Raw genomic sequence first — 23,846 nt, forward strand, 5'->3', positions numbered from 1 at the left:
TGTCTTTGTTCTGCTGCTGATCAACTGAACTGTTGAGTAAAACGCTTGTTTCCGGGTGAAAGTACTTTGAATTGTTGTAGTGGAGCTGATTGTATTTCTTCCTGCGCGTCACACTCCAGTCCAGCAGGTGGCGCCAAGGCACGATGAGGAAACGACGGAAGTCGAAGCGGCCATACGAGACAAAGGTAAACACACCAGCAGCGTTTGTTTCTCAGTAATTATTAGTCCGTTACAGCATGTTAGCTTCAAAGCTTCTCTGTCCACATGTATGAACACATTTCTGACAGCCTGGTTTAGCTTGTTAGCTCGAATGTGCAGTATTTAGCTGCTGCATCGTGTTGGGAACATGTGTGTTGTTAGCAGTTAGCATCGGTACGAACGCGTTCATTTTTGAGACGTATTATTTATGAGGGTTCAAAACATGGACATGACACGGTGCTAAAGTCAGCTTCCGGTTCGGCAGGGGAAAGTTAAAGTGGAACTCTAAGTATAAGCTTTAACAATGTCATTTTACTTATAACGTTATATGCAAACATCCGGGTTACATTGTGTGAGTGGCAAGGACTGAAACACGTGTGTGTCAGAGAGGACAGCTGATGAGCAGCTGATGAGCAGCGCTTATTGCAGATGTTAGTGCACAGGTCATCACTAATCAATAATGGTTTGTGTGTGGTAAATTGGCGTCTACAGGAAGATATTCTGTGCTGACAGACACGTTCTTCCTTTCCAGACAAAGTGAGCACCATGCAGGCAGCAGCAGACCTCTTCACCTTGCGCCTCTGCAAAGTCGGCCATGTTTGTTTTCTGTCACACGCACAGCTGGAGCCTCTGGTGAGTATGAAGATGTTCACATTCAAACTGCATTTTTTTAATAGGTCAACAGGTTTTGTGTGTGCAGGTCTGATGACATGCACAGAGAGACTGTATATCATGGCTAATATGCTTAAAGTAAGGGAAAAAACAATATTCAAGAACAATATTGTGAATGTTCTAGATATTTTCTTGCCTCTCCGTGCTTGTAACATTCACAGTGTCTCTTGCATTAATGCACTCTGACCTCATTGTGTATTTTCCTCAGCTGAAGGACTCAGGAAGCCATTTGGTGGACAGCCTGAAGGACTCTGACATGATCAGCGTAGGAGTCCTTCCACCTGGTTTGGTTGTCTAAGAGGACATGGATTCAGTCACACAGGAGACGAACTACCAGTGCCAACAATGTGACAGCAGTTTCAATCAACTCCATCTGTATGAGCTGCACCTGAACACCCACAATGAAGAAACACCGCAGTGCTGTGACCCGTGTGGGACAGAGTTCAGCAGCCAGGCTTCATACAGGCAACACCTGTGTGTCCAGTGTGGAGGGAGTCTCAGCAGCTCAGAGAAACACCGGTGTGTCCACCCTGAGAAGAAACCGTACCAGTGTGACCAGTGTGGACGGAGTTTTAGTTACGTGAGCGCGTTCAAAACGCACTATCTCGTCCACACCGGAGAGAAGCCGCACCGGTGCGAACAGTGTGGAAAGAGCTTCAATCGCTTGTGTAACTACAAAACACATCTGCGTGTTCACACCGGGGAGAAGCCGTACCACTGCGAGCGATGTCAAAAAAGTTTCACTCGCCTAAGTAATTACAGGGCGCATGTGCGAGTCCACCCTGGAGAGAAGCCACACCAGTGTGAAGAGTGTGGGAAGAGTTTCCATCTGTTAAGTGATTATGAGAAACACCAGTGTGTGCACGCGGCAGAGAAGTCCCTCCGGTGTGATCAGTGTGAGAAGACGTTCAGCCACTTCAACGACTACAGGGCACACATGCATGGGCACACCAGAGAGAAACCCTACCAGTGCGATTACTGCGGAAAGGGGTTCCACTTCATAAGTAATTACACAATACATCTGCGCGTGCACACTGGGGAGAAGCCGTACCAATGTGAGCAATGTGGGAACAGTTTCAGTGTGTTAAATAGCTACAAGGATCACCTACGCGTCCACACAGGGGAGAGGCCGCACCGCTGTGAGCAGTGCGGGAAGAGTTTCAGTGCGTTGAGTAACTACAGGACACACCTGCGCATGCACAGTGGAGAGAAGCCATACCAGTGTGAACGATGCGGAAAGACATTCAGCGGTGCAAATCATTACAAGAGACACCTGCGCGTCCACACGGGAGAGAAGCCGTACCGGTGTGATCAGTGCGGGAGGAGTTTCAGCGGAGCAAGTCACTATAAGAGACACCAGCGCATTCACACGGGAGAGAAGCCGTTTCAGTGCGATCGGTGTGGGAAAAGTTTCCGGTGTACCAGTCAGTACAAGAGACACCTGCGCACCCACACCGGAGAGAAGCCTTACCGCTGCGAATGCTGTGGGAAACAGTTCTCCGACTCCAGCACTCACAGCAGACACGTGCAGACGCACACGGGGGAAAAACTGTATAAATGTGAACAATGTGGAAAGGACTTCGCAAATATAAGCAGCTACAACCAACACCTGCGCTGCCACTCCGGAGAGAAGTACTGGTGCTCCCGCTGTAAACGACTCTTTACTTGGAGAAAATCCCTGAAGGATCATCGCTGTGTTGCTGTAGATGAGGAGAGTGTGGAATAAATGTTTGGTTCTCAGCTCACAGATTAGTTTTTTCATCCCGCTGGGCTGGACTTGGATCAGCTGCCTGAGCACATTGTTCACAAGAAATGAAGGTGATAAAGAAGCAGGAACATTATTGTTGTGAGCAGCATGTTAGCAGAGCAGCTAAAATTGTTACCATATTATACTCATCATTGAATGCACCATTTTGTGTTGGTAAAATATACTGTTTATCAAGAATGCTTTAGGTGACAGCTACACACCTATTACCTGTAACTTTGTCTAAATTATACACTTAAAACAGACTGAAGGACACTGTTTACTCCTACATATAACTGTAAATTATTTATTTAAATGCACAGCGACAAACAAAATAAACGTAACATGCCAATTTACAGACGTGTGCTTTATGAAATTCTTATTTTATGTTCGACTTGTCATGGTGGAAAATCATGAATTTCAGCTGATTCCACTGATAACAGGTTCTCTGTTTCCTGTTCTAACAAGTTATTGCTGAACATGCATCACAACTTCATTATCAAGTTGTTTTTTTTTTAATAGAAATATTGTGATGATTTGATATTATCAAAATACTGACACTGGCTTTTATTTTGAAGTCCCCACAGGAAGTTCACGGTGATCGAACAATAGTTTTTGTGAAAACTGCTAATATTTGTGATTTTTTTTTTTTTTTTTTTTTTTTTAGGTTGGTTGTCATAGTTACCAGTAGTGATGCAGGTTATTTATATAAAATAACTGCATAATTTTGCTTCTTCATGTATAGGTATGCTGCTTTACCCTCATGTTAAGGCTTCATGTAAAAACTCACCCCTGGAGAGTCTGCTTTATTTAGTGACAATGTTTGCATCTAACTGCACACGTGCAGAAACCATCCACTAGAGTGTATATATATATATTACTGACTATAATATAAATATATTACTGACTAATTAACAGTACAATACAACATCTCCTATTTTATTTGTTATTACAGCTCACAGGGTTTTAGCTTTAATTTGAGTGGCAGTGTGGGCATGTGGAGAAAATACATGTGGAAAAGTAATTGGACACTCACCTACAAAATGACAGATTGTGTTATTTTAGTGCGCTTGTGAGGTCTCAGGTGGCTCACAGCTGAATGAGAATTGATAAGTACAACCTATGTTTGCAGCATGGGGCACACACTCATTGAAAAGAGTGACTGATGTTCTGACACTCATTCCAGATGTAAAGTTCTTATTCCCCTCTGTGTGTCACACACACACACATCTGTCCCCTTTGACTAGTGCAGCCCGTGGGATCTCGTTACACACAGCGTGCCATCTGCACACTAAAAAACAAGCCTCCTACCTCTGCTATAATCACTGCTTCCCCAGTGGCCGGTGTTTTCCACACAACAGCCTATAACGTCAGCTTCACCTACTTTATTTTTAACCCGTACAACCTTTTATTCTCCAAACGTATGTGGAACCACAGACCTTTGTAGAGAGGGAGACTCATCTAGGCGTGGCAGCCGGGCCTCTGCTCCTCGCAGCCTCTGAGGTCTGATCACAGGATGTGCCTCCTCCGGTGACCCACCGCTGCAGTGCTGCTCTGACCAGGGCAGGAACAATGACACAGCAGCGGGGGATCCAATTCAGAATAAAAGCATGTTTTTCACGCTGCAGCACTGACCCACATACACACCAGGCACGCATCACTGACTGCAGTCAGTTCACTCCACACAGCTGAAGCAGTGTTTACAGTCCTCTGAATGACTTCATCCTCTGGTCCTCCACCAGGGGGCCCAGAGTCCTGGCAAGGCTGGAGCCACTTCCCCAGCATCGGGTGTTCTAACCATCACAGGGCCCGCTGTTGCCTTTACCTTCACCTTTTATCCTGATGTCACCATCACAACAGAGACAGAGGGAGTAGATTCTTCCACAAGGGGGCGCCAAATGCTCTGGCTTACAAAGACCGTTGAGAATGTTTTACTTTTTTACTCTTTTTACACAGCATGAAGGTCAAACATGGAGGGGTCTGTTGGTAAGTTGGATGGCATCAAGGTAAAAAAAAGATTTGTATCTTTCCAGTGATAAGTCGACTCTCTGAATCGGCCTGAACATTATGAGGCAGTGGTAATAGGCACGTTTACACTTCTGTGTCACTGAACACACGCTGAGGCAGGTCAAGAGGGCGCATTGTGTTTCACTACAACTCCCGAACAACAACTTCCACCTCACTTCCTTCCCACAGGACAGTCACTATGGCAACAGAGATGGATGAGAGGGAGGATGACGGAGGAGATCATCTGTGTTCCTGTAATTAATACGGTCAAGAGCAGCTCTTTAGAGAATAAATAATAATCACACACAGGAGCTGCAGTTTAACATTTCATTTTCAGACTCGGGCCAAAGATGAAGGCTGACATTTGCCACTCTGAACACTTGCAGCTGTGATTCTGCTGCAAAGGCCACATCTGTTGGCACCCAGCTTAAAAAAGTAATCTCCCTTTCATTTAGTGCAGCCTGCAAATCATTGTGAAGTGTAGCGATGAGTTCACTGCGGATGAGTAAAAGCAACATGGAGGTGGAGGATTACAAGTTTGTCAGCCTTGTGTTTGGGTCCGTGTGTGTGTGTGTGTGTGTGTGTGTGTGTGTGTGCTGCAGCAGCCACCCTTCACAAACTGACCCCACCCCCTCCCTCCAGCAACCCCGCCACCCTTCACCCGCCCACCGCCCTCGGTCATCCAACTGTTCAGCCAGCTGTCTATTTTAGTCCACGTAACACCCTTGAAGCAATTACTGCCTGAGTGGTCTCCTGGAGTTCATCCAGAATGTTCCCTCCTGAGGAGTTCTGGGTAGTTTAAACAATAAAGGTGTTAAACTACAGAAGATGCTCAAAAAAGGCGTTCACACTGAAGAAAGTCAATCCAGCTAGAGTAGGATTGTATCTGGATAGGCTTTGATCTGGATATGTTCAGACCTATTCTCAAATCTGGCTATCACACACGTGTGTCTGCGCTCAATCCGGCTTAATCCGGCTTGTTTGCAGTCCTCCAAACCGCTAGGTGGCGCCTCGTATTATACAGAGTCCGTTCAGGCTGCGGTAGGATCGCGTGTGCCTCGTGCGTTTTTTTGTCCTGTGTCGCTCGTTCCTTCGTTTTTTTAGCAGTTTATTCCTTTGTAGCCCTGCTGAAAACAAACATGGGGCCAAGCTGTCGTAGTTCAACGGTTCTTTACATACGACTTTTGTACCCGACCCAGTGCACTGTACCCCTGCACCAGAAGTATCATGTCGCTAGCCGGATTCGCTAGCTGCATTTGTCTTCAGACCTGAGCCACATTTGAGCCAATCCGGCTAGATCCAGATACGGCCCGGATTGATTTCCCCAGTGTGAACGGCGCCAAAGAGAAAACAGTGGTGGAGTTCAAGATCAAGATCAAGATAAGAACATTAACACAGTTTTAGAGAAACAGTTTTTTGTTGTTTTGTGCCATTGCGTAGTTTGTTGCGTCTCTCGTTTGTTGTTTTGCAGCTGTTTTTGTTGTTGTTTTGGTTGGTGTCCCTTTGTGGTCATCTGTTTATCATGTATTCTTGCACTTCATGTTAACAGACATGTTAACAGTTTCTTCCATGATGCCATTCGCCGGTCTCAGAATGTTCTCCGTCTGACCTAAGGACCTGAAATTTCCATGCTTCTTAAACGGCTCTGTTGTGAGACAACCTGTTGCTTTTTACGGGGTTGCTGCTTACGTAATGACCGTGAAGGGGAGTGGGAGGATGTGATTTGCCTTGAATTGGGGGAACAGAAGGGTCTTTACCCACACAACCATTAATCAAACTCAGCCTGATGATGTTGATCTGGGATCTAATGCCAGATGTGTGTCTCTTTTCTCATTCAAAGCCTTAATGCTCGGTGGGGGAAAAGTCGGATGCTTATATGCAGCTGATCATTTTAAACAGTTCCCCTTTGGTTAGCATCGAGTTTTCACATCCGGCCCTGGAAACTGTGTGCTAATAAAACTGCCAGGAAAATGAGAGGTCCTTCCACCTTCTTCTTTTATTGACAGAGCATTTATTCTAAGCTGTAACATACCAAAGTTATTATGACAAGCTGTTGGTGAGTGACTAAAGCATCATTGCTTTTAAAATTAGACTGATCTTATTGCGATTTTATGACAGGCCATTGATAGCAGAGGATGTGCAGAGTGAGTGTTAATTACACGATCGTTTTGAGATCATTGGAGCGTCTCAGTACTCAGTTTTTGACTCATTTATTGTTGTTTCAGACTAAAAAACGGCTTCATACCTAAATTTAAAAATGTTTTGAGCTTATTTAACGTTTAAATTTACCTAAAATGTTCATATAATTGAATAAAATGACTTATTTTGGTGCACATTTCAAAAAACTCGCTCATTTCACAAGGAACACACTTTGGCGACTCTGATTGGTCGCTGCCGGTGATTGACAGCGCAACTTGCCCCCTTCAACCAATGAGAGAAGACTGAGGGCGGGCACATGTGTACTGTAATCAATCCTCCGATCGGAGCGTGAGCGCCTGTGCCCGTTGGACGCGGTTCTGTGCTGCTCGCCCCCAGCGAGCGTCCGCCGCAGAGGGAACCGGTCCGTCCGCCGCACGAACACAGAAGCACGCCGAGAAGGAGAAGAGGGCGGAAACATGGGGGAAAGGTTCGTAGTGGTCCCCGTTGACAGCGGCGGTGGAGGGGTGGTCGTCGGAGAGGGGGAGCACTTGGAAGCGGTCGTCGCCGACCCGGCACCGGACGCTGCCGGTGGAAGCGGGGGCAGCGAGGAGGGGAAAGAAGCTCCGGACGACTCGGTGTTCGTGCCCCAGGACCCCGGCGCTGTGGTGCCCATCTTAGAGTACAACAGGGAGCCGAACAAGTACGGTAGGTCACCTGGCACTCACCCTGAACTCCGTGTCCCACTTCTTATCTGCTCTGTCTGCTGGAGGATTAACCGCCGCACTTCACTCGGGCTCCCGGGAGATATGTTTATGAAGTCGGGGCGACTTCAACCAACAACACCCCCCAAAAAACCTGGTCTAGACTCTAGACACGGACCTAAAAAGTAAAGTACTGTAAAACTTAGTGTGAAAAGTTAACTGTCGTGCAGCATAAACAGTTGTTTACGATTAGCATTGATTGACACTTCCTGAATATTAGGATATTTACGCTAAATGTTAAAATATTAGTACATTTAACACCCTCCTCTCCTGTTAATAAAAGTTAAAAAAATAAAGTCAAGCTTTTTGTGTTTTAATGAACATGACTTAGAAACATATAGCGTCTGTTATTTAACACCGTGGAATTATGGGAAATGAACATTCTGTCCACACAAAAAAAGGGAAGCAGCAGCAGCACAAGCCTGTTTTTGTTTTAAATATTGCACAAATTAAAGTGTGAGTTAAAATGAAAATGTAAACATTACGACATTTTTCCTGTTGTGCTTTTCTTTGTCTTGCCTTCGTAAACAAAGTGGCTCTATAGCAACAGAGGAGCTGGGATAATAACCTGGCACCCGGGCCAAACAAGCAGAGCGCTGATGGCTTTGTGTGTACACAGACAAGCTGTGTGTGTGTGTGTGTGTGTGTGTGTGTGTGTGTGTGTGTGTGTGTGTGTGTGTGTGTGTGTGTGTGTGTATTGATCAGTGATTGGTCGAGCACATGAAATGAGTTTGTTTCAGGATGATTTATGTACAGTACACAGACGCTGATGCTGCTTTGTGTTGTTGATTCTGAACGGCTGTTTTTTATATATCACAGCAGACCAGGACGAGTAGAGGGAAATGTGCACGGTAATGTTAAACGTTGATCACAGTTACAGGGTGATTGGAGATGAATTATGGAGACAGAGCAGAGTGTTGTGTTGACACAGAGTTTAAGTGTGTTATGTTAGGTCCAACAAAAAAATGTCCCGCTGGCCCGCAGCCTGTACATGATGCTGGATGGGAAACAGGTCAGTGTCTGCCTCTGCTGAAGCTGAAGATGATTCAGAGTACCACTGAAAAAATGTTTATTTTTGTGGTCTTAAAACATTAGTTAGACTTAAAGGACCGGTTCTTGACTTCCTCTGCTTATGATCACAGATTTCAGGATTATGGGAGTAAGACAGGGGTTCTGTGAAATGAGTATAAACTGTATTTAGCTTGATTTGGACTGTAGAAGTGTTGTTGTATGAGGCCGAAATGATCTTCCACAGTGGTAGGTGTGTCTGGATATCCAGCCATCACAGAGCTACAGAGCCATGAAAATGCTTTCCACATGATTTCCTCCTGTATAACACAATGACAAGTTGGCACCTGCCTGCTCAGTTTTAAAAGCACAGATTGAATTTCATTCGAAGTCGGATTCAGTTACTTAGAAAGAAGATAAATACGTAGAGAAGATTGAAGCAAGACGCCTGGCTTCAATCTTCTCTACGCATGATGACCTGGATGACTGAGAATCTTCATCAAGAAGATAAATGTTGGCATGCATCTTATATTGTGCGTTCTCAGTGCTGTGTCCTCATCTCTGCCTGATGATAGATGTATTTTGTGTGTGTGTGATTTCATCAACAAATATTTTAATCTCCTGAGTATTTGTTATATGACCCAAAAAAAGAGATTGTGTCTCCTCCTCGGCGTGGACTCGTGGAGCAGGGTGGGGTCGCCGTCACAAAGGTTGCAGTCTTTTGTCATTTAGATAACTCAAGAGTTTCCTGCTCCTGCTTCCTCTTTCATTGATCACAGTCTTTGAACTGCGATCAATACATGACTGATAGCAGGAGATACCTGCTTGTCTGGCTCCTCTGCTAAATGAATTCCTGGATGATAATGAGTTTAGATAATGGATGGTCAGGCGGTTTCCATTACATCCTATTATTTTTAGTAACACAAGGCGACTTGTACCATGCTCTTGTTTTTACTTAATGTCTTACATACAGCCCACCTGAAGGCTCTGAACACACATGCTGATTGTTTTATTGCCTTTTTAAATAGCGTCATCTGAATAAAATGTCTCACATTTGTATTTTTTTATTAACAGATCAAACAGAACATGCTTTATTCAGCCTAAACTACATAATAAGATCAGGGACAATTTAAAATGAACTGGAGAATTCTTATGTTCTTCACCTCAAGGCTAAAAACGGGCCTTAAAAAGGTGGTGTAAAATGGAAGCTGTGGCTGTAATGACATAGAAATGACTGATCGTGTTAGTGGCCTCCTAAAAGTGTTTGTTCAGACTTCAGTGTGAGAGAAAGGCCGGTCATAGATGTTTTTAAAAAGGTCTGTAGACAGTAGTGATATTTTATATTAACAAGATGACAAGAAGCGGCGTTGAGGTGCAGTGGAGGATGGAGCGTGCTGCTGGCCTCAGACGCTTAAGATGACTAAGATTACATTTGGATTTATGAGAGATTAAGCAGGCAGTGAAAGATAAATGAGGTTCTACGGGGATAAGGGGCTCCAATAGGTGTCAGATTTAAAGTTGATGTAATGTTACGCTGTGGCACAGAGATTGCTCTCTGTCTGCCTCTCATCTCTTACATTTCACACACGGTCACTGCTGTGTGCTCAGGAAACACTACGGAGACCTGTAACCAACAGGCTGTGCAGAAAGCTACCTGTTACAGCTCCACTGGTTTCCTGACGCTTCTTCAAGCTTTCTTTATGTTACTTAGATACATGCTGAGGCAGCAGGTTAAATACATACAGTTTTGGACACATCGCAGTTTCTTATCCGGCTTAATTTAAATGCTTACATACCGAGGCTGTAGTTCAACAATGCAGCCCTGATGATGTCATTGACTGGGGTTAGGGTTAGATGCCATTTCTTTTAATAGCCGCTGTACAAGCTGGGGTTATGGAAGTAGAACAGTGTTGGCATTTAAAACAAAAAAAAAGGTCAACCTTGCAAATTCCCCAAATGACAGACCATTCGAAGGCGTTATAAGCCCATATACCAGCTGTGTTTTCCTTTGTGTGACACTCCCCCACCACCACCAAGATTTTATTTCATTTTATAGATCATAAGACGCCGTTTAGGGTTTCCTTTGCTGTAGAACAGGTCTACACCTTGTTCTTTTACTAAGCAAACTAAATAGCCTCATGTTTTGCTCACCGTTGCTCATGACATGCTAGTTGGATAGACTGAAATCCATTGACTATGCTAAGCTAACGGTAGTCATGCTAGATCCCCGAGCCCCCCCAGAACTGTAAACCTAGGGGAAACACTGAGTATAGCATCTTTTCCAGTAACATCACCTAGTGCTGGTATGCGTCGACCATCTGCTGCACATCACGACCTCTTTAAAAACACGATGTATCTCTGAATGCAGGCAGATTGTGAAGGAATGTAAAGGACACAGACTTCTTTTTTTAGCTTATCTAGAAGAGATGATGATTTGCAGTATGTGTGGAATGGGTGAATCTGAAACTTCTACATCTTGTTTGCATGCCATGTGTGTGCATATGTTCAAAAAGGCACGCACCTTGGGTGTCATGTGCTGCTTTATTTGGAGCCCAGCAGTCAGCTCATGGACGCCAACTGGGCTCAGACGTCCTCCTGTGTGACCTCACAATCTACCGCCTCTCCCTGCCAGTCCTGCATGGGATGTTTGTTCCAGTTGCTCCTTGTTTACACGCAACACTCACCAGGAGGGCATGTGTGTGTGTTTGTGTGTGTGTGTGTCACTGGTCAGACTGAAGGGTTTTCAGAGGCTGCAATTTAGCCTCAGAGTGGCCTTTTCATCAGGTCATTTTTCTGTATGGAAGGTAAACAGTGTTGTCACGCCCTTCGTTGCGTAGCAGTAAGCATAAGTATAACTCTCTTGATGGGCACAGTTTTTTCACTTCTCGATCAGCTGGAGACTGTTGGTGCCATTTTTAGCTGTGAAGACGCTTTTACTCAGACCTGACCCTGAGGCGGGCAGGGCCATCCTAAAGCAGGAGGGAATTTCTCCACAAAAATGGAACCAGTTTAAAACATGATGATAAACCTATATCATGACAATGCACCCATAGCTGAGCATGTTTGTCAACCACATGCAACAGGAACAGTCCCCTCATCAGCTCGCTAATCCATTTCTAGCACCTTAACTCAATTTGTTGCATAAGAAGTCAACAAATTCTTCCTCCACCTGCACATAGTCTTTTATTTATTTAACTTTAATGTGTCTTTTTTTTGTCCCGAGCATTGCAGCTGTGAACAAGAGGTATTTAGCAGCAAATATAGTCTAAAGTTGTGTTGGGATGTTGTGAAGCCACGTGTTAATGATCACCCGTAATCCTGAAGTCATTTCAGGACCACCTCAGACCTGTTTCCTCTTTAGCAGCTATCAGCTCAGCTGACATGATGATTTATGATGTGATGATGTGAACTTCCTGATAAACAGACAAATCAAAATGCAGTTTTCATTACGTAAGTCTGGATTTTGCATCCCTGCAATTTGAATGTATACAATAAAATATCTGGACGTAGTGACAGTAGAAATATGTGTGTAACCAACCTGACATGCTGTTCTAATCTTCTGTTGTTCTGACAGCGGGTGTGGTCACACTGATAAAGATATTCCAGTACCTTAATTCCATTGTCACTGAATATAGATGCTGGGCAGATATATGTGGAGGTTCTCTACACTTGGGGTTGGTAGTCATGGGGTTTTCCAGCTCTTGGACAGTAATTTGTGTAAGACTAAGTAATGTTATTTATTGTGAGTCATTTGGCTTAATTACTTTTGATGATGCAGTAAATACACTTTAAACTTTCCGAGGTAAATCAGCATTAAAGTGTCATATTTAAGTTCTGTGGAATATTTAATAGTGTTCACCTCAGCTATATGCAGAGATAAAGGTGCAGTCAGATGAGTCCGTTGGTGGTGCCATCTGTGGATCAGATGTCAGAAATGTGTAGATGTGAGTATCATGTTCTGCCAGCCTCCGAATGAAAAGCCTAAGGATAACCTCCTTAACCCCGCCCCTGTCTCAAGGAGTCTGCAGTCCTGTTAAAACACCAGAGGGGAAACCGATACAGTGGAAGCTTCATTCATTTCCAGCCTCGCTCATGACTTGTACTGACTGTCTGTCCGGAAAGGAACTGTGCTTGCAAAACGCTCAAGCCAACTTCTGTTTTTTGGTAAACGTATGGCTGGTGTGACTACATGGTGCACATTTTAATTTGCTAAGAGGTGTTTAGTTGATCACACAGTTATCTTTTTAATCACTGTGTTAAAATAAGAAGAATCAAGATTTACTATATTTCTCAACGGATTTGTTTGGAGGTGAGAGGACAGTTTTAGATGATCCTGAGAAGCAAGGACATACTTATTACAGTAAAATATAAAGGAGCAATGCCTTAAAGAGAGGAAATGTTATCTGAGACCGTTGTGTCAAATGCAGTGTTTAGTGGCTGAATGACAAGACAAGCGTGCTGCTGACACCTGAGATGGTCGAGGTGTGGCTGCATGTTTTCCTACATGATGCAGACTGACCTTTGGCCTTTCTCTAGGAGGTGGATACAAGGAGCTTAATAGCCGCTCATGACTTGGGGGGATTTTCCATCCTCGCCGCCTCAAGTTTTGATGTATAAACCTGTTTCATAGTGTCTTTATGGCTCGCTGCAGAGCTGGGCAAATAAATAAATGTCCTGGAAATGTTCTGGAATGGAAACTAAGAGGTCCAGTCAGCATCCCCGTGGAAAGTCTGACTAATGTTTAAAAACACCCTTTCCTTTATGCCAGTTTATGCATGTTTGATACTGCTGGTTGATTAGATGAATACAAAGGATATGATAAATTGTGTTTAGTTGATTTAACTCATGCATTGCCTTATATTTGCCTTTGGAGCATACGGTGCAGTGTGCAGTGGGATTTAGTTTTTCTGTGGTCTCAGAGTCGGTTTGAAAAGAAGAAGTGAAGACACATGATAAAGACCATGACCTAAACACCGCCTGATTTGATAAAGAGCCAAAACGTTAGTCACCACGATGTTCATTAGATTTTATTTACCATTCAGTTGTTCTTTTGTGCCCTCCAGAGGGCGCCATCAGTTAATTGTTGGTGCTCTGAAACTATGGGTGTTGTTGTTTTCCAAAGCTTTTCAATAAAGGAAAATGAAAAATTGAATACAATGAATTTCACAACAGCAAAAACAAAACAGACTCATGCCGTAGAGCGATGATTCTTAGACATTTGAATCAAGATAGCAAGCTGTGTTCAGTTTGGAACATACTGATAACTGATTACTTTGTGTCTTCACAGCCTAATACTGAGTAAAAAAACCTGTAGAGCATTATGTGATTATCTGCTTTAGTTAGAAAGAAAGATCCATAACAGAAAAGTGCTGAGCTAACTCCACTCTCTGTTTCTTGTCCTTGGCCTGAACTTGTGGTGTATGTGTTGCAAATCCAGTTTCATCCCATCTTCCCCTGTGGAAACAATCGATACACCTATTTCGGGATAAGATATCTGAGCCCGCAGAGAAAGAGTTCATCTCAGGTGAACTGTTGTTTTTTTTCTGGGCAGTCAGATGTATCACACTCTATGGAACCAGAACCATGGACTCTCTCTCTCTCTCTCTCTCTCTGTGCATACTGTCCAGGGAAATATTTTAACCCATAATTTTCCATGTGGATGTAGGTAGCTGTGGGAAGTTGGAACTACAGAGAATCACTAAGACATCAAAGTAGAGACTAACAACCTTCTGAACATTTGCACCCAGCTGTGACTGCATGAGCCACGTCCCTCCAATTAAATGTCTCCAGTATTTGAAGAAAACATCCAGGCATTGAATTTCTTCCCATATTGTCAACAACACATAAATTACAATTTAACCTGAAAGTACAGTTTTCCAGAGTGTTGGTTTTTATGACTGATGTGCAGGGTTTTGGGTTCCAAGACCGGAAGAAGCACACAACAACAGGCTGTGTGTATTAATAACATGTTTGTGGTCAAATTCAGTAACTTGGATGGTTACCAAATCATTTCTTGATTTCTGAGAGCCAGATTGCAACAGGCTTTTAAAATGAGGAATATTCTCCACCACCAGACCTGCTTGTAGTCGGCTGCAGGGCCGCACTGCTCTGGCAGTGATACTGTAATTGTAATGGATCCAGTGTGTCACTGGTCGGGGGTTTGTCACTTGTTCATGACGGTGTGTCAGCCAGAACACACAGGGAGGCTCAGTCTCTTTGCTTATGTAGATGGAGGGAGTGGTGCAGAACATCAGTACAGTCCTTAGTTTAACTTAAACAAACAATAATCATAACTACAGTCACATGGCCACCAGGCTCTAATCCAAATTAAGTTAGCCTCCCTTTTGCACAACGCTCTAATATTTATAAAAGAACAACAAACATGTCAATAATAAACTGTTTCCAGTTGATACTGGAAATGAATACAACTCCATACAGCAGAGCGGTCTTTCTTATTACTAAATTATCCATCTAACCTCTGATAGTTATCAACATGAATTAACAATGTAGCATAAACAGCATTGCTAGCATTGCTAGTTAACTAGCACGAGTTAGCACATTATCCAGAGATTATTAAGATTATTAAGAGCACACAGGACGAAGAGGAACAATGTAACTGAGGCATCTGTCTTATTGATTAACCACACACACACTGCTGCTTGCTCATGGGTCAGCAACATGCACCTCTTCTTGGTCTCCGCCTCCCTCACAGGCAGGTATGTGCTCATTAAGCCTTGGTGATGGACAGACACGGCTTGAAAAGTCTGCGTGTCAATGCTGCTCATAGAAAATGAATCAGTGTAAAAGTATTCAACTAAATTATGCAGTGAAGTAGAAATAGATATAATAATTAATAAATAAAAGTACAGTAGTGAAGTAGTCTTACTTCGTCAAAGTCAAAATATTCATTCATCTAATCCAATGTCAGTATCACAGTGTTTATAGAGAAGGCTAATCCTCAGCCCCCGCCCCATATGTCTCGATAGAATCGTGACGCGGTGAAGAACTGTCAGAGGACTGCTTATGTCACCACGTATCAGCCTAGCCTTCAATCTCCCTCATGTATTGTTGTTACCTCTCTCACAAAAGGGACATTGTTCCCTGGACTGGATGCACTGACAGTCCCTGAGAAGCAGTCGGACTGTCTGACCACTTAATCAGCAGATGCCAGTTACATCACTGCTCATCCACTGAGCAGTGAGCTGATAAGTGCTGTCTTTGTTACCTTTGCACACCATTATACTCTGCGAGCATTCAGTAGTCTGATTGAGGTATTGATTGTTCCACCATGCACAGAAACATTTCCTGGGAGAGAAGACACAGAGGCTGCTTCAGAGTCTGGATCCAGCTGCATGTTTATGACATGTTCCACTAAAGGCTGGTTAATGTTTGAAGACTAGATTTACACGATGCTACTACAAATCAGAGCAGATGCAGGCATTAGATAGTTTTCAGTACAAACTATGAGAGGAGTGAAGTCCTGCAGAGTCATAAAACAGGCAACGTTTGAGCTTGCTGTTTACCCATCTTTGTTTTTTCTGACTCTCATACCTTCTGTTCCACTTCCTCAAATCCTGCTCTCTGCAGCCTCCACCCTTCCCCTGACCACATTGATCTCACGTGTCGTCATGTTGGGGAACAACAGTTACTTGTTCTGGGTGGGTCTCCATGCATGTAACTGGCTGAACTGAGCTTTAGAGCTGCTGCATTAGTTTTTGTGGCATGGTGTCCGCTTGCGTTCCCACCACACAAGGGTGTTGCTTACTTGGCACAAGACCTAATACTTGGTGTGACTGTCAGTGCAGCCAATATGTGAGGAAACGACTCATTGTTTTGAGATCAGTGATAAGGTCAGCTGATGGGTTTGTATTTGAGCAGCTTGATAGCAGCAGAACAGTCAGGGATGGGAGTCAAGTGACTGAGAAACACTGTTCAACATTTCAATCAATCAACATTTATTTGTAGAGCCTTTTACAACACAAAACTAACCAACGTGCCTTCCAATAGAATCACAATAAAACACTTATGCACATGCACAGTTATGTGTTAGCATGTGCATGTATGTGTGTAACCAGGGCTGTGTTTAGACAGCCAGTGTCCTGCCCCCTCTGACTGAGCACACGAGGGTCAAATAACACTGCATAGGAAGTGAGGAAGTGTATGTATGTGTGTTTTTTTGAATGGAGCGGCTTCCTCCTCTCTTTGGACAAAGGCTGATATTGACAGCTTTTGTAGGGTGTGTGAGACCGAGCAGCATTCCTGGGCAGAGGATCTGCCCTCAGGCACAAGAAGAACCATATGTATGCTCTCACACACTGACGAGCACAAATACAGTTCATGTTTTCTGCGAGTCAGTGTGTGTGTACTGCCCCTATTGGGCGGGGCAGCCCTCTTCCTTATTTGGATCAGTGGTGCGGTGGGGGTCGGGGTCACATGGGTGGATAGCAGAATCCTAGCGATAGGAACAAAAACTCTGAAGTAAGACTCGGTGTCTGCCCAGGAGTGTAAAGTCAGTCAGACCAATAAAAACAAACACCTGAGAAGAGGAGCAAGAAAGAAGAGTGGCAGCGCTGGACGCAGGAAGAGAAAGAGAAGCAGCAGAACAGCGGGAGAGGGAGGGGAAAAAAGAAAGATAAGAGTGTGACAAACCGCTGAGAGGAAACACATGGTGTAAAAATGCCCACCAACTTCACTGTCGTCCCGGTGAAAGACAGCACAAGGAAGGCAAAGGAGGGACACGAGAAGGCTGATGGAGATGAAAACAACGTGCTGAAGGAGGAGGAGGAAGAGCTCACAGGTGAGATCAGATAAAACACTTGCACCTCTGTGAAGCTCGGACACATCTTCCCGTCCATACAATAGATGGAGAAGTGCTTGCTGATGATTTGACTTACTCTTAGATACGTTTTTCAGAAAACCTGTTTATGACTGTGTGGGTGGATAATGTGCAGGGAAGACTGGATTTTTAGGGCAGGCTGGTTCATTTTCTACCAGCTGCGTGAGATGGTGGTTTCCCCTCACATGCTACTGCCTCTGAAGGAAGTTTGACATGAATATTGTTCTGTATGTTTCCCCTTTGGCACGAGTCCCCCCATGTATTTTGTACTGGTTTTTGTAAATAACAATTCCGGTCAATTCTCTTATTTTTCCATTTAATGTCATGTTTCTTGTGCTGTTTTGGCAACACAGGGCCAACACATCTGCTCTAATTAGAACACTCATGACTTGTCTCTTAACATCTCTCTGTGCTGAGTACCATTGACATGCAACCACCGCTGTGACTCAACCTGTGAAGTCCTTGCAGTGAACTTTGTGATGTTCCAAACAACAGGATAACGGAACCTTTACACAATGCTTTAGCTCATGTGTGACACCGATTCACTTGTGGAGCACGCTGGGCCAAACACATGCATGAACTTCAATAGCACTTTATGACTTCATATATAAGTACCTGAGTACCTTTTTTTTCCTGTTCCACCAGAATGATATCGATGATATATTTGGTGCTGGAACACAGCGTTCTCCTTTCCTTTCAGAGCATTCAATGTGGAGAGGTCGCAGAGTGCACGTTTAACAAACTCCTCTCTGACACTCCATGTTTTTTTTTCCCAGGCTGTTGTTAGTTAAGTTGGTGCTTTCGCAGCACTTTACACGGCATTGAGTGAATCGGTTCCCAGGATTTTTATTTTCTGCTGTGGAGCTACAATTACGGCTGCATGCTGGGTACGCTTTTACAGACTGTGGGAGAGAGAAAAGCATTTTATCATGGAGGCTGTTCAGGATATCGTACTGCTTTGGTTTCCCCTGTGCATGTCTGTGTGCATGCACGCCATTTGTTTCTGTAGTGACAACAACATTGGGTGCGCAGAGGATGACGTGTCAGGACCACACATGCATGTTTACACTGTTAAAGATGTTTATCATCTCCTCAAATAGACAGGTCCTCTGTGATAGAGTCATGAACTGTGTCATCAAAGCGGTCCGATCTGGTAAGAACTACAATATGCTTTGAGACCAACGGGTTGAAGATGCTAGTTTTCATGACAGTGTACATGCTCATGAGCATGTGTCAGGGCACAGAGTCAAATAGCAGTCACTGTTATTGATTATTAGCCTCTGGCTTGCTTCCTGTTGGCTGAGTGGGGGGAGGTAAGACCCCACCCCCGTGCTGTCATGTAATGAAGTCCAGTTCTCTCATTCACTCTGAAACTCCCTCTCTGTCCTCCTTTGTTTTGTTAGTAGGAGCACTTCCAGTCCTCCTGAGTCACCTGAACACATGCAAACACAACACAAATATGAACACTTTGCCTCCAGTGTGTGTTGCATCTGCGAGAGAATTCAAAAAAACATGACCTATTTTCACCCATGTTGTTTTTTTCCATTTGTGACATTTTGTATATAAGAGCTTTGTTAAAATTCAACATATTAGATCACATGATTTCACAATGATTTTAGACAGAACAGTGGTCCAGAGGCGAGTGATCAGTGTGTGGGAGTGGGTGGAGTGGGTGGAGTGGGACAGTGTAAAGCCAAGACATTGTACGTAGTAACACATACTGAAAAAGTATTGCAGCACAGATAGTGGAAGTCCCAGTATTGATTGTACAAATGCCTCACTCGTAGGACAAAGTCACAGCTTGTGAGTAAAAGATGTGCAGTGATAGTCCACGGTGTGTCTTACTAATTAGTCTCTTGCTTAATGAGTTTAATGCAGAACTGCTATAGAAAAATAACCTTCATTCAGGGCTATTTGCACCAAATCTAAGCACGTGACAGTAGTGGCCTGGTGTGTCTGTGTCCGTGGGTCTATCTGTCCTAGACATGTGTTTCCTGTTTATTTCCCAGGCAGATCTGGTTTTGTTTAAAGCTGTCGTCTATATTTGGCAGTCTAACTTTGTTGCTCCGTTTCTCCTCGTTATGTTGGTAGCTTTCTTAATTCTATACACTTTTGTGTACTACCTATAGCCAGATGCATTTCACAAGCTGCACATGTGATCCTATGAGTGTGTGTTTGTCCTGTAGGGGTGGGATTTTCTTTGCTTTATCTTTACATCTTAAAAGCAAAGTCTCTGCGTGTGTGTTACCCTGCAGCTGCATTCTGAATAAGATGATCTTCATATGACACCTGCTTTATCAGATGCATCCATCCTTTTAATATCGTGGTGTTTCACAACCAGTGTGCCCTTAGAGATCATTAGGTGTGCCATGGGAAGGGAATTTCACTGAGTTGGCAGTTAGGATAAATATCTAAAGTCACACTAGATTTTATTGATATGAAAGTCTGAATGAATCTGGTGCTCTTCCAGGTTTGAGGCCCACTAAACACGTGGTCTGGTCTTAACTCACATGCACAGGTCTGGTTAGGGAGCAGTTCAGAAACTCTGATGTAGGTTATTTATACTATACAGCATGTGACCCTGTAGAGTCTGTATGTGTGTTTGTGTTGGCCTGGACCCACGTCTGTCAGTCAACCATCATTATGTTTGCATTTCCATAAAGGTGAGTTTCAGCTTTAGATAAAGAATAGTGAGAAGTAGTTGTTATTTACAACCTCAAAGATCATTTAGTTTATTTGATGATAAAACATCAACAAAATCAGACGACATACCATCAAACCACTGGAGAGCTCCATGTGTTTTGATACATATTTTCAGTGAGGATACAATCATACACAAATTAAGGAAGAATATTCAGAAAAACAAAGGTGACCAGCTTAAGCACTGAAGACAAATGGGAAAATACATTATTTTTGAGACACACTCCTCCCTTGTCTGGCTGCTGCTTCCTATTTTTTGTTCAGTGATGTCATCCTCAGCAGTCCCCTGCCTTCAATATGGTGCCTCTGATAAGCCTCTCACTAGTGAGCATGCATGTGTTTTTATGGCTTTATAGATCTCCCCCACTATCTGTTCTTCAACTGTCAGATGACTGCACAAACATGGCCGACATCTTTGGCTCTTATGGATGATATATTCATGATCCAACTCAACAGAGATGTGCTGACATCTGTTCCAATCATAAACAACCTAATAAACATTAAAGCGGCTCTTTGGTAAAGATCTGGTCAGAACTAAGCCACACTGTAATAGCTTTAGTAGATGTGGTCACTTAAGCGCAATGCTGCTGAAGTATAAATATTGCAATGTGTTTCCCTACATTTCCATTATCATGAAGCATGGTAGGTGTTAAACCACCACAGGCAGAGTTCCAAACATTACAAAGCTGATTGGTTTTATGGGTTTGAGTCCAACTATTTACCTAAAAATTGTTGTTTCTTTACTAAATGTGCTCCAGCTGCATCACTGGTAAAAATCCTAGAGTTATGTAATAACTAAAGGATGATTTCACAATTATTTAAAACCTTCCAGCCATCACAGAGGCCAAAACAAACAAACAAACAAACAAACAAATAACAGTATGGTTACCAGCAGATGTGTGTGCTGTGTTGGTCAGTTCACCTCTGCTGAAGGTTTGTTTGACATTGAATCACAGCCTGCGGAGCAGATGACCTTTGACTTCACTGTCGGTAGGATAAGACAAATTCCCTGTGCTGACATTATCTCCACTGATGGGTGGGCACAGTCAGGCTTTTAGCATGTTGTTATATAACATTTAGTCATCGTACATTTATATAACATGTACAACATATGCAGTCATAATCAATTCTAAAAGGATTTCACATCTTTCTACATTTCTTTACATTAACATGGACGCTGGGAGTTAAATGAGACGTGATATCTCAGGGATGCTTGTGCACACTGTTTCCTTCAGATTGTTAGATAGTGACCCCATCTGGAGAAATATTGAAATGTTAGCGTGCCTGAGGTGATAAAAAAAGAATGCTGTTTCACTTGCTTTGGGTGGAGACTGCTGAGTTTTGGGGAAAATAGCTGGCCTGCCTGTGAGAAGCCACATGACTTCATATGATGGTGACTCATTTTCACTCTAAGCCAGTAGGAATGGTGTTGTTTCACTGTATTTACTTTTAAAGGCCCTTTTTATTGTTGTTATTAAGTGCTCAAAAACAGGAAGGTGTTTGTCTAAGTAGTTAGTCTTGGCAGTGGTGAGTGACTTTGTTTCTTATTTCACATATGCTTTGTGTTTACGCATTGCGATGAGGATACAAGTGTTTAAGCAGGTCTAAGTGACATTGATCCCGCTGGCCTTGGCTGACCCTAATTCTCCCCCTCTCCAACTTAGGCTCATATGTTCCTAACTGCTGCCAGGTACCAATCCCCCATGTGCAAATGCTTTTATAATTTGACTTGTTTAGATAAATTTCACGAAAAAAAGTCAACAGTTTCCAGAAGTTTCCAGTGAATCCTCACCTCACCTGACACTGATACAAACTGTCAGTAACCCTTGTTACTCTGTTCTCTCCTTCCTGTCCATGCTATGTGTTGCATAACAGGCCGTGTTGTTTACCTGACAGGTTTAAAGGCTTACGACATCATTAAGTGCGACACACAGACAATTATGCACACATATGCGCCCATGCGAAATAACCAACAGCAGCCATCTGACATCAGACCAAGTGGATCTTGATAGGACTAAATCCTGCTTACTGTGTGATTTGATAGTCTCTCTTTAAGCTCTACGTTCACACATCTGTCAGCTTAATGGTACAGGCAGCAGATGTTCAGTTTGTCTTCACATGGGCTGCTGAAAGCTAGGAGGAAACTGCCGGTGACAGTGCGACTTTGTCAGTGATAAAATGTTTCTAAAAGATGTTTTGTCACCGTTAAACACTCTTTATATGAACTATGCTGATTACTTACAGCCAAACCTGGCATGAGGCCGGCAGACGGCAGCAGAAAGTGACTCTGCTGGCTGACTTAAAGCCATATCTTCCTCAACCCTGGACGTGGCTTCTGTGTGTTTTATAAAAAGTTCAGGATTAGCCTAATCTGGTTAAGTGATTAGTGCCCACTTCACATGGTGTTAGACGAACAGATTAATGAGCAGCCAATACAAAAGAAGACCGCAGAGCGCTGCAGGAGGTTCGCCAAAGCTTTGAGTAGCCGGGGCAGAGCTTTGTCTGCCATTGTCTATGTGGGACATCATTAGCTGTTTCACGCTAAGGTCAGATTAGGTGTGAATGACAAAGACAAAAGGATGGTGCCTTGACAGTACTCAGCAGTTGCTTTCCTGTCATTGGAATTGGATATTATTGGTTTGATTGATTAGATGTTTATAGATTGTTGATGCCTCATATTAATTTACTTCAATTTTACAAACTAGTTTTTTTGTTCCTCATTGAAAAGAGCTTTAAATAGCGAAATGGTTACAAAAGGGATCCACACACAGCTGATTTGTTCCAATTGCCCCCTCTGTGCTGTCCGGATCGATTGTCCATCTCCACCTATCGCACCCTAGAAGTCAGACAGAAGGTCAAACAGGAAATGAAACTGCTCGCTCAGGCAGCACCTGCAGTTTAAAATAGTAAACACATATTGATTCAAAATGATATACTGCACAGCTTTTAGTTCAGATGGCAGGTGCTGTCTGTGCTCTGTCAGCATTACAGGGCTGCAAAGGTAGATTTTTTTTTAAATTGTATCTCTGCTGCTGTCCTACATTAGTTTGTGTATATACTGTATACTTCCATCCTTCTCACTGCAGCTACATTCACCTAAAGCTGACTGTTTGTACTACTGCTCTCGGCTTCCTTTGCTCCTCCCCTGTGTGTGTGTGTTTACACATGCATGTGGCAGAGAGAGAGGAGGTGTGTGTGCAGGTCTGTCGGTGGGAGGGTGAGGGTGCTTTGTGATGCATGGCTGATGTCGCTGACATCGTCGTCACAGGCCACTTTTCACACACACACACACACACACACACACACACACACACACACACACACACACGCCCGCTGTCACAGGAATAGCTGATCCTCACATTATCCACACAGCTCAGGCAGCATTCCTGACTTCTGCACCTCAGTAGCAGTGTCTCTATATTTTGGACCCCCTTTACTGGAGTTCCTCAGGGACCACAACTAGGACCCCCTCCCAGCCCCGCTCCTCAGAATGGAGCAGAGGGGAGGCTCTCGACGGAAGGGTAAGTTTTGCTAGACTCCTTCAGTTGTCCTTTGCTAGCAGCACCGTATTTGTGATTTACAATTTTGACCATATTTGTCATATAGTTGAGTGTGTCATATTTCTATTATGAACACAATTACTTTTCTATTAGAATCAGAGTATTTGTATGATTGAGCTTGCTGGAACTCACCTGGATTAGACTTTTGTCGTGTTCAATAACTCTCCACCAAGGTAGGCTGGAAAAGACGTTTTAGCATTTTGTGTTGGAGGCAAATATAC

At 43.5% G+C, this 23,846-nt stretch overlaps 2 protein-coding genes across 6 annotated transcripts in view; both read left to right on the plus strand.

Annotated features, from left to right (window-relative positions):
• Positions 1 to 152: 152 nt before the first annotated feature.
• LOC114453041 (zinc finger protein 709-like) lies at positions 153 to 2,970 on the plus strand. 3 transcript variants are annotated; one of them, XM_028432661.1, is made up of 3 exons: positions 153 to 185; positions 731 to 831; positions 1,079 to 2,970. In XM_028432661.1, exon 3 carries the CDS (start codon positions 1,175 to 1,177, stop codon positions 2,594 to 2,596), a length of 1,422 nt encoding a protein of 473 aa, XP_028288462.1. In that variant the 5' UTR covers positions 153 to 185; positions 731 to 831; positions 1,079 to 1,174; the 3' UTR covers positions 2,597 to 2,970. The 3 variants fall into 3 exon arrangements, with proteins under 3 accessions (XP_028288462.1, XP_028288463.1, XP_028288464.1); XM_028432662.1 differs by lacking the exon at positions 153 to 185 and adding an exon at positions 585 to 661; XM_028432663.1 differs by lacking the exons at positions 153 to 185; positions 731 to 831 and adding an exon at positions 877 to 948.
• Positions 2,971 to 7,111: 4,141 nt separating this feature from the next.
• The window catches only part of slc12a7b (solute carrier family 12 member 7b), a 38,875-nt gene continuing 22,140 nt past the window's right edge, over positions 7,112 to 23,846 (plus strand). Inside the window, exon 1 of one of the 3 annotated variants that reach the window (XM_028432656.1) lies at positions 7,112 to 7,465. In XM_028432656.1, the coding sequence (XP_028288457.1) occupies positions 7,237 to 7,465 (229 nt within the window). In that variant the 5' untranslated portion in view covers positions 7,112 to 7,236. Of the gene's footprint in view, positions 7,466 to 16,957; positions 17,327 to 23,846 lie in introns of those variants that run through there. The other 2 variants (XM_028432658.1, XM_028432659.1) reach the window with 2 other exon arrangements.

Source organism: Parambassis ranga, chromosome 20 (assembly GCF_900634625.1).
Source record: "Parambassis ranga chromosome 20, fParRan2.1, whole genome shotgun sequence".
NCBI lineage: Eukaryota > Metazoa > Chordata > Actinopteri > Ambassidae > Parambassis > Parambassis ranga.

Excerpts from the sequence above, each read along its gene's own strand:
- LOC114453041 (XM_028432661.1), top strand. The coding sequence starts at position 1,175 with ATGGATTCAGTCACACAGGAGACGAACTACCAGTGCCAACAATGTGAC.